This window comes from Malaya genurostris, chromosome 1 (assembly GCF_030247185.1).
Source record: "Malaya genurostris strain Urasoe2022 chromosome 1, Malgen_1.1, whole genome shotgun sequence".
Classification (NCBI taxonomy): domain Eukaryota; kingdom Metazoa; phylum Arthropoda; class Insecta; order Diptera; family Culicidae; genus Malaya; species Malaya genurostris.
In genome coordinates this window covers 34,566,681-34,577,504 of record NC_080570.1, presented here as the reverse complement: position 1 = coordinate 34,577,504, position 10,824 = coordinate 34,566,681, and the positions used below count along the sequence as shown (strand labels likewise).

Below are 10,824 nucleotides of genomic sequence, written 5' to 3'. Positions count from 1 at the left end.
CATCGGCAATTCTTCCATCTATTACTTGACAAAGAATAATAACTTAAACAATCAATTATCGATACGCACTGTAGAAATAATTGAAAATTACTAGAATATGCCGAGAAAGTAATGAAAGAGAAACTGTCTTTTGCACCTGGGACCATTTCCAATGTTCATCGAGAGTTGTCGGAAACCAGTTGTCTCATCTTGTCCTAGGGTTTGCATAAACTACTAGAACTAAGCATCATGCGTTTCCTTCTAATAGAGCTTCAGTGATAACGCATGGTTGATTGCTAATATTTTTTTTAAAGAAGGCTTGAAATTTTGGGGAGAACTGTGTCCAGGGCAAGCTCTTAGTGAATACAAACACACACACACACAGATACGCAAACCGCAATGCAACAACATTGCTAGTGGGTCCATGTAGCTTACATCGATAACAATATAGTAGAAAGTACCAGACTGAAATAATCCTAAGCACATTGCATCCATCATTGCCTCGAAATAGCATTCCACACTTGTTCCAATTCAATTTCTCTCAAGGATCTTGACAAAGTGGGTATGTACGAAGGAGCACAAAAAAGAAGGTTTTATGTTTCCTTGGGATCACAATTTCCCCCCTCCCCATCGCCGCCGGTGTCATTCGTTGTGATGAGAGACGGAAAAATTTCCTGGTTGCTAGAAAGGGTCGAAATCGTTTTTCCTGTTCGGCTTAAATCTTTAGCGGATTGCAAGGAGGAAAAAAAAATGAAAAAGTTAGCCTTTAAATAGAATCGATCGGATGGCAATGGGGAAATGGCGCACCGAGTAGTAATTTAAAACCATAGCACAGTTGATGAGGAAATCATGTTGCGTATCTGCCTCGCCATGCAGATTGCTCCGAAGCAATGGACGAAAATGGAAACGAATAATCCCCTTTGCGAAGGCACCGAGGACTGCTTGGCCCCTGTTTGTTTGAGTCGGCACCGTGAAACTTTTATTTAAATTTTCGCAATTTTCTTATTAGTAACTGGAAACTGTACCTGCAGATAAAGCTACGTAATAAAGTGCGGAAAAGTTTGCCGGGCAGGCGGTTCGTTTTGCGAGGCAGCTTAAGGTGCATGGGGAAAATAGTGCAGAATCGGCCATCTTTGAAAAAGGTTCAACGAAGATTTCGGTCCATTTTCGAATGCGTGAATCGTGTTCAGTCGGTTCCGTGAAACTTTTCGATTTTCCACATTTTCACCTGAATTTCGTTGGAGTTTATGTCGGTAAAATGAATATTAAAGGTTAAGGATGAGTGCCAAACCGGTTGTTGGAGGTGAAGTTTTATAATCTTTCACCCGAAAGCATTATACGGAATCGTCAGTGTCATACTTGAGAATGAGCAAATCAAATATTTAACTGTTTCGTGGGAAATTGGGTCTGAAGAAGCAAACTTAGCATCCCATCGTTCATAAAAAGGTAAGATGAGATGGGTTGTGAAAAGATAATAAACATGTTCATAATCGACTTTCGAGTATCGTATTTCATTTTTTTTGTAAGAAAATGTATGCAAACATGTGGAGATATATCTTAAACAATAAAGCTGTTGGATTGCAGAGTTAGTTGGACTGTTTGCTTCTTAATAACGACGTTACTTCTTCGATCAATGTCAGTTATGATAGATTTAAAGCGTTGAGATCCTATATCGACAATAAGAGAGAATTCGCTAGCCATCCATCAGGTACTGCAAATGTGTTACGAATAAAGTGTGTCTAGACCATGGGTTCCCAAAGTGGTCAATATAGACCCCTTGGGTTTGGAATAGTTTTGGAACCCCTGGTCTAGACCAACGATAAACTCAAGAATACAATGTTCCATACAATACATCAAAAAAGTGGGTGGGTAATATCAGAGACATAACTGGATGACGTGAATACGAATGAAACTAACGTTTCTGAATATCTAAAATCGTTCTCCTAAGTTGATATTTTGTGTGAACTGTTGCATGGTTTCATTTCTTTACTTCCGGAATTGTAACGGTGCACCTAAACTAAAGTACGACGAATTCACGACACATTTATTAACACACCCGCACACAAATTAATAAGACAGGGCAAAAGGGAGTAAACATTGTTCGTTTGCAGAAGTATACAACGGTTTGAATAACAATAATTTCAATGAAAAGAAGAGATAAAAAAGTTCTTTAATAATTAATTATCTGACATTGAAAGTCCGCTGCACATGCTAGAATGGATGAAACTGCATCAAAACCGTCGTCTGGGCACGAGAAAGACAATAAGGCATCATGAGTTTTTCTCTCTTTAATATTCGTTGATAACAAACATTTTAGAAAAGTATAATTTTCAATTATTTGCGGTTATTTCGAACTACTGAAAATTTTATCATAAATTGCGATTTAAAATTGGACTTCTAACGACATGCAGATTGTGCTGTTGTACAAACGATGAATGTTGTCAAAATATTTATTCTCCAGTGAATTTTTGTTTCTTTGTAGTTGAAATTCGAATAATCAAAGTGTATTCTGTTGTAATTAGGGAAAACAAACATTGATTTCTATCAATTGGAATTTCAACCAATATTTTAAATGTTCCGCTTAAGAATAAATCAAAGTTTTTTGCTTTCAGAATGATCTAAAGATTGATAATATTGACTCTACTTGTTGGCACTGCTCTGAAACAGTTGGTCTGGCCGTTTATTCCACCCAAGTAGTTGTTTAAACCTTTAATTTCGATTACGAAAATTGATGACTTAACCTCACTTAGCATCATAAAGCTTGCTTCATTTAGAACTGGAACAAACTTTTGCTCATATTGTGGCGCTCCTGGTGGACGGATTTGGAAGTTCTTGGCGCCCACGTGTCGGAAATTTTGACAGCTTCACGTATGATTTTTGACATTCCGCAAATCGACTGTACTTTGTAAACAATCAACATGGAAGCCGAAAAAAGGGAAAAATTGTGCACAGTTTTTTAGTACATCCATTGTGGTCTGCATCTAGGCTAGCTAAACAGCTGAAATTGCCCAGAAATACCGTATGGCGCGTTATCAAACGGTATAAGAAAAAATTGACGACGATTCGAAAGCCTCAAGCCAATCGTCGAAGCGGAACTGTCGACCGGAAACTGCGTGATAAGATTTTGAAGACGATTAAGAGGAATCCTAATCTGTCGGACCGTGATTTGGCCAGAAAATTCGGTGCTGCCCAAGTACCGTGAGGAGAACTCGACTCCGGGAAGGAATCAAGTCGTATCGAGCTAGCAAACAGCCAAATCGGACCATAAAACAGATGGACGATGAAGCCTATGTCAAGGCTGACTTCACTTGGCAACGGGGGGATGTTCCAGCCAAATTTAAATTTGTTTTTGCCGACAAATTTGCAAGAAAATTTATGATTTGGAAGGAAATTTACAGCTGTGGCAAAAAAACGAAAGTTTTCGTTACAAATTAGATAATGACATCGGATCTATACCAAAAAGAGTGTCTCCTAAAACGAATTTTGCCGTTCATTCGATCTCACGACCATCCCGTAATGTTATGGCCAGATTTGGCAAGCTGTCATTACAGCAAAGTCGTTCAAGAATGGTATGCAGAGAAAGGGGTCCAGTTTGTACTGGGCAATCATGAAGAGAAGACTCGAAGCAAAGGGAAAGGTTGTCAAAGACCTCAATCAGATGACGGCCTGGTGGAATAAGATAGCTAAAACGATGGATGAAGAAGTTGTGCGCCGCCTAACGAGCCGTGTTACAGGAAAAATTCGAGAATTCCTTCGGAACCGTGACGAATAATGTTATCCGTATTTTTTCTTAAAAGTATGAATAAAACGCTACATTTGTATAAAAAAAGGATCTTGAATTCAATAATAAATAACTGAAATACAGGCAATTGTCTTTGTTCCAATTATATCTGAAGCAAGCTTTATTTAAGTATAGTTTAGTATTGAAGAAATTAAAGGTTTATTTTTAATGCAAAGGTTGAATGAATGCAAAAGTTTACCCATTCCGTAGGTTTGTTCAAGAAAAAAATACTATGTTAGTAACTATTTCCGCATTTAATACTCGATTCCTATATTGCTCTATGTGATAATTTGCTAACATCATCGTTTTCTTGGTCCATAAAGTGAAACATAGAAGGCGCGGAGTAGATAAGAGTTTTGCGTTTGAAAGACAATAGCATGGCGAAAAAATTATGTTGTTGGGTTAAGTACAAAGAGAGATATCCACGATTCAATTACAATTTTTATTTGTTCATTTATTTGTCGTCAATCAAAAGTAGACCATAAGGATAATTACAATAATCGTCCTAAATTAGTAAACTGTTCTAAATAGATCACTAAATAATGTATAATTCAGTATGAGTTAAATAATAATAATTAGCTTACCGAATAGAACTAAAATATTGTTTTAGTTTGTTTTTTGACATAGTGAAATCGACAGCTTCTGAATGTCATCAATTGGTTTATTGGCCAATTTTTTGCATAGTTTGTTCGCTGGTGGTTTGTAATAAAAATATTTCGATTTTTTAAAGGCCGAGATGGTATGTAAAAATTTCGTTTGGACAGGAATTGACTGGAATGTCATTTACAAATGAGACCATGGAAAATTCTCTGCGTTCTTTCAATGTTTGAATACTGATCAGCATACAGCGGGCTTTATAGGACGGAAGAGGAAGTCTTGTCTATCCTAATTTACGAAGTGCAAATAACAAAAATTGTTTTTGAACCGATTCAATTCGATCTTCCCGCATGTGATTAAGTAAGGTGACCAAACTAAGCTACAGTATTCTAGTACTGACCGAACATAGGTAATGTATAATGTTTTAACTGTATACAGATCGTGAAAACAGTAACAAAATCGTTTTATGAATCCTAGCATGTTATTGGTTCTGTTTATGATTGTATTATAATGGTCAACAAAAGTCATTTTAGAATCTAGTATTATTCCTAAGTCCCCTAATTCTTTCGCATTTTTGAACTGGTTGACTTCCAAGAGTAGGTATCAAGTCAGGTGTATTTCGTTTTTTACTGAATGTTATTCTACTGCATTTTTTCACATTTAGTTGAAGAAGACTTTTGTTACACCATGTATAAAAAGCAAGAATTTCTTCTTGATAAACCTTGGCATCCTCACTTTTCTCTATTTCTAAAAATAGTTTTATATCGTCTGCGTATATTAGATTTTTTATTTTTGTTTTAATACAAAGAAAATGTCGTTAACAAACAAGATAAATAAAAGAGGACCTAAATGAGATCCCTGGGGGACCCCGGAACTGACGAGAATGGGGCTCGACTTTCTACCCTGAAATTTTACAATTTGTTGACGATTTGTTAGATAAGATTCCAACCATTTAAGAAGACCTGGTAAGATTCCCAATTTCTGTAATTTGAACATAAGCATGGGTATGTCAACACGATCGAATGCTTTGCTGAAATCTGAATAAAGAGCTTCAATGTAATTTCCCTTGCCCATAGCGGTCAGGGTATAATGGACGAATTCAGGTAAATTAGTAGTAGTGGGACGTCCTTTGAAAAATCCGTGTTGCATGTTAGTAATTCTATTTTTTATTTGACGACGACGAATGTAGCGATTCGACGCTTGTTGTTTTGTTTCAAATAATAATTGAACCGCAACCAGCGTTGCCATTATTTCAGATTTATCTGGCAAATGCCAGATTTTTCTCGTTGATGTCAAACCTAACCCAGTTTCCACTCTAACTGCTGTCAAGCCGTTTGGTTGAAGCCAGTTTTGAACCTAGTTTCAACGTTGTTGAACTGAAAATCGAGTCAGTTTCGAACCTGGTTTTTATATCAGGTTTGCTCAAACCCCCGTTGCTAAGTGCGAAATCAACACAGTTTCGTGAAAAGGGGTTGTTTGATGAAACTACCCTGGATCAGTTGCAGTTTTTTCAGGCGAAAACGACATAACAAACCAGATCTTTTGCAAGGGTTTATAAATTTATCAGATTTTGTCAGATCTCACCAGATCTTTACGCTTTTGGCCTCTAGACGGTACCCAAGTAGCATGTTAAGTTGCTGTCCTGTATATTTCCACTGATTGTGCAATTTATCAAGTTAGTTTATATCACTATTCTAGTAACTGTTGTGTTATGGAAAAAGCGCAATTTTTCTGTGTTGTGCAACATACTTTCAAGTTCATCCGTTATTACGAACATTTATTCACAACGATTGTGCAACTGATACAAAAATTCATGCGTCGATCCCATCAAAAAGGCAGTAATAAAATCAGCGTAAAAAACAATTGTGAAACTCGTGCAATCTACTACGTACTGACATTTACAAAAACATAACAACCATAATTTCCAATAAATAAGTTTCACATTTGATTTTCAATACAACTGCTCTCAACACAAACATGGATCTTGTGAAATAATCGGCACATGAAAAATGATAATGCTACATATTGTAGAATTAATCTTTTGTGTTTTCGAAAATGAAAAATCGACAACGAACTGCATTTTTATGGTGAAACATGTATTCGTACGGCCGAAATTTTCAAGCGCCTTTGAATAAACGCGTTTTTAATGATTGTGCAAAAATTACTGGGAAAATAACTGTCTATTACTTTGAATGAGAATCATCGGAATGGTGTTTTAAATACGTGTATTCAAACATTCCTAAAATTTTCAGACGATTTTGATCAAACTAATGTGTAATTAAACCAGAAAAATCTCGAAATGAATTTTGCTTTAATATGTTCCAATATGGCATCGATGGTAACAGTGAGTTGAATAGAAAATGGTTCACCCAACGTAATGACATATATTATCTAAATAACAGGAAACATTAACATAACATTAATATTTCGAAAAGAAATGCTCCACGTTTTGTTTTTTTTATCAGTTTCAATCTTCTAGTTGAATTAAACAACAATACAGTATAGTCATTCATCTTAGAGGACCCGACTTTTGTGATACGCACTGTAGGTATTATTTTGGTGAGTCCGTGTGCTGGAGTTGCAAAAACAAGTTGCACAAGCTGTAATATATAACTATGGGAGTGACGATGTAAAATACCTGGTGATCACGTTTTTCTATGTGTTAGTGCGGTTGTCATTTTATTTTGGAATAACAGAGAGACGCGAAGAAGAAAAAACATAAACAAATGACGTTCCGGGAGTTGCTTTTATTAAAATATTCAGAGTTGATTCTGTTTGCGAAAATATTGACAGTAAAATGCGGTGTTTTGTTCCGTGATGTTTCGATCGTTTTCATCACCTGCATTTGAAATGCCACCCACAGCACAATCACTCCATTATCCATAATAACTGTAATAGATACCACAGTGCGATCCGCCAAATCCTTCCTCCAACGAAATGAACAGAATCGAATGTGTGTAAAATTTTCTATATTTCGACGTTACCTTGCGAGCCCTTGAAGAAAAAATGTCCAGATTTTCAATTAGTGCCAAAGATTCGCCAGGCTGCGGACAACGGGAGTAACTTAGAAGTTAAATCCCGATCTGGAATGGTCGTTCCTTTATGTTTACATGCTTGAATCCCGGCGCGCCATACTTGATTTCGTGAGAAATTACCAACACAACCAAAACTGTCTTATAACGCCACCAGTGTATTTTACGTCGTGTATGGGAGTAACTATGATGACATTAACTTTTCGTTCAATATCTAGGACAGGACCAGACAACTGGCTTCTTTTTCCAGAAAAATATTTCTCTTCTTATTCCGGTTGCTCCCTTCTGTAAATAATAAATGCCTCGAGATCACTGTTGCCAGTAGAGATAATTATTCATTCTGAAAACTTTCTCCCCTTATAACATGCAATTATTTATCATTTGAAAACACTTAGACAAATGTTATATCGGTCAAAAATATAGCTCTGGATTCATTTTGATCAGATGTTTGTTTTGAAGAAAACGTTTAGTTGAAACAGCTTAATAAATTTTTTCTAAAACACTCAATTTTGGGTAATTACTTTTTGCAGCTTTGTTAACTAAAGTATTCGACATATTCTATTTGAGAAAAATAATAACATACAGAAGTATCCAAAGATTCTGTGCTATTCTCAACCAACATAATCAATATTCTCGTCCATATCACACTTCGTGATTTCAGGCTTTCTCTTTGTATTATCCAGTGATTGTTAAATGTACTCGTATACTTCCCGCATTGACAGGACTTAAAAACAAATTGAACTTAAATCCTATTGAAATTAATAATTTTGAAAAGATGACCCGAAAAATAAAATATCCAATATCAATCTACACTACCGAAGATTCTGACAACACTTTTTCTACCACCCTGTAGTAATATTGATTTCAACAACTTGTACTTGCTTATGTCAATTTCAACCAATCACGAGCTGGTCCGAAATTGGTCCTAAAAGTGGATTAACAATTTTTTTTTTTTCCCATAAATACGTTTATTTCTTAAGGCAGTTTACATAAGTTTTTCTTCGCCGTAGCATCACTTTTACATAACATTCATATCCTAAATTAATTCTAACATAGTCACAACGTTTTGAATTTATTAAAACATATTCTCTTATAGCTTAAATATCATCTTAGGTAACTCGTCATTAATTATGAAATCTACTCGGAAATATTATTTGAACCAAACGATTAACTTCTATAAATTATAAAATAAGCTGTTATTTTCAGACATTTTGTTGATAATTTCATAAACTGTTTCGAGTTTGTTTGTATCATTACTGTTGGAACGGTTAGTTTCGGAAGAGGAAAATCACCTTCTGATAGCAGTTGACTGCACAGCTTCAAAACTGTAATGTAATTCGATTCGGTTATGTTAAACAAAGATTCATATTTAACCTACTTACTATAAGTGCTTCAACCCTCTTATAATCCGAAACTTCAATTCAACGATACAATAACCGAATTATACCTATAATTAAATAAATCCTTATAAGGATAAGAAATATTTAACTAAAACTATACTTTAAATCAGCGAAAAACGTGGATACGATCTCTCTTCACTATCTCAATGTTTAATGACAGTTCTTCTTCTTGTTATCGGTGCGCAACCGGAATTCACATCACTGCTGTCAGATGGTTGCCCAGTGGTTTTGTCAACAATCCCCCGCCCGTGTATTTCCGGTGGCGGCAACGCATTCGACTGATTTTGATCTCCACCAACATCTAGCAGAGCCAGTTTGACTGCAGGTCTTGTTAACTGTCCGTGAGACGTTTGAACAACCGCCCTTCGAACCTGTCCATCCCTTCCATGAAATACGTCGATGATTCGTCCTCTCAACCAACCGTTTCGTTTTTGTTGCTCTACGACGACCACTATATCCCCAGGTTTCAAAGGCTTGCTCGGCTGAAACCATTTGGTGCGCCTGGTTAAGGTTGGCAAATATTCACGAATCCACCTTTTCCAGAACTGGTCAATCAGATGTTGGGAAAGTTTCCAGCTGTCTCTTAATACGGAACCGCTTACTGAAAGTTGCTTTGGCGGTTGTGTAATTCCATGCGAACCATACAGAATGAAGTGGTTCGGTGTCAAGGCTTCTTGTTCACAGGAATCAATTGGTAGATAAGTAAGAGGTCGAGAATTCACTATTGCTTCAGCTTCTAGGGCTATTGTTTCGAGAACTTCATCACTGGGATGGTGAGGATGATCTGCGATCGACGTCATGGCCGTTTTGATCGACCTGACCATTCTCTCCCATGGCCCTCCCATATGAGGCGCCATAGGTGGGTTGAACTTCCATGAAGTATTCGCGTTCGTGAATATGTCAGCACATTCTTCATTTATCCCGCGTATTTGTTTTGCCAACACACGAGCTGCACCGGTGAAGTTAGTGCCGTTATCTGAATACAAAGTGGCCGGTGCGCCCCTGCGTGCCACAAATCTTCTTATCGCCATCACACAAGATTCAGTTGACAGTGAGTGTACGATTTCTAGGTGGACGGCCCTCACTGTGAGGCAGGTAAATAATGCTATCCATCGTTTCGCTAGACTTCGGCCTTGTTTCACCAAGATCGGACCAAAATAATCCACCCCGGTGTGCGAAAAAGGTCTGATAAACGGTGTTAACCTGACTTCTGGCAAAGGACCCATCATTGGGGAACGTGGCACTGTTTTATAAATACGACAATATTGACAGTGTTTTGATACATCTTTGATAATTCCACGTAAACGTGAAATACGAAAACGTTGTCGCATCTCATTGAAAACTGTTTCATTGTTACCGTGCAAAAAACGAATATGGTAACTCTCTGCGAGAAGGAGAGTCAGCGGATGTGTCCTCGGTAGGATAATTGGATATTTTGTGTCAAACGAGGCGTGAGGTGCCGCTCCAATGCGACTGAACATTCTCATTATACCATTATCGTCGATAAAGGGGGAGTCCTTATATATCACACTCGACGCAGGAATTGTTCGTTTTTTGGATCTTAAAGGATTTTCCGATAGAATTATATATTCATCTGGGTACGACTGTCTTTGAACTTGCTTAAATAGTTGATTTTCTGCCAGACGAAGTTCCTCGCTAGTTAGACGACCTGTATATGCTTTCTTCTGGAATCTTTTGACCGCTCTCAGTACATATGCTGTTGTTCGTAGCAATCGGTTCCATTTCGAGAATCGCTCTATGTTTATCAACGATAACTGCGTCGTTTCTCGATGTATAAATACAGCACGAAGTTCCTCCTCTGTAGTAAATTGTCTCGTGGGTTGGGTTGGCCAGTAGTGCTCCATTTGGTAAAGAAAATCTGGTCCAACAAACCAACGACTTTGTGGTTCGAACTCAGGCCCTGTGCCCCATTTAGTGGCATCATCTGCTGCATTTTGTTTCGATGGAACATATCTCCATTCGTCAGTGTTGGTTAAGGTCAGAATTTCTCCAACACGAAATGCTACAAACTGGT

General features: G+C 37.2%; 1 protein-coding gene across 1 annotated transcript; it reads right to left on the bottom strand.

Moving 5' to 3' along the window:
• Positions 1 to 8,653: 8,653 nt before the first annotated feature.
• On the bottom strand, positions 8,654 to 10,118 carry LOC131433906 (uncharacterized). The gene is made up of 2 exons (XM_058600547.1): positions 8,890 to 10,118; positions 8,654 to 8,836 (listed from the first exon to the last, which is right to left on the bottom strand). The coding sequence occupies exon 1, from the start codon at positions 10,016 to 10,018 to the stop codon at positions 8,933 to 8,935; it is 1,086 nt and encodes a 361-aa protein (XP_058456530.1). The 5' UTR covers positions 10,019 to 10,118; the 3' UTR covers positions 8,654 to 8,836; positions 8,890 to 8,932.
• Positions 10,119 to 10,824: the final 706 nt, after the last annotated feature.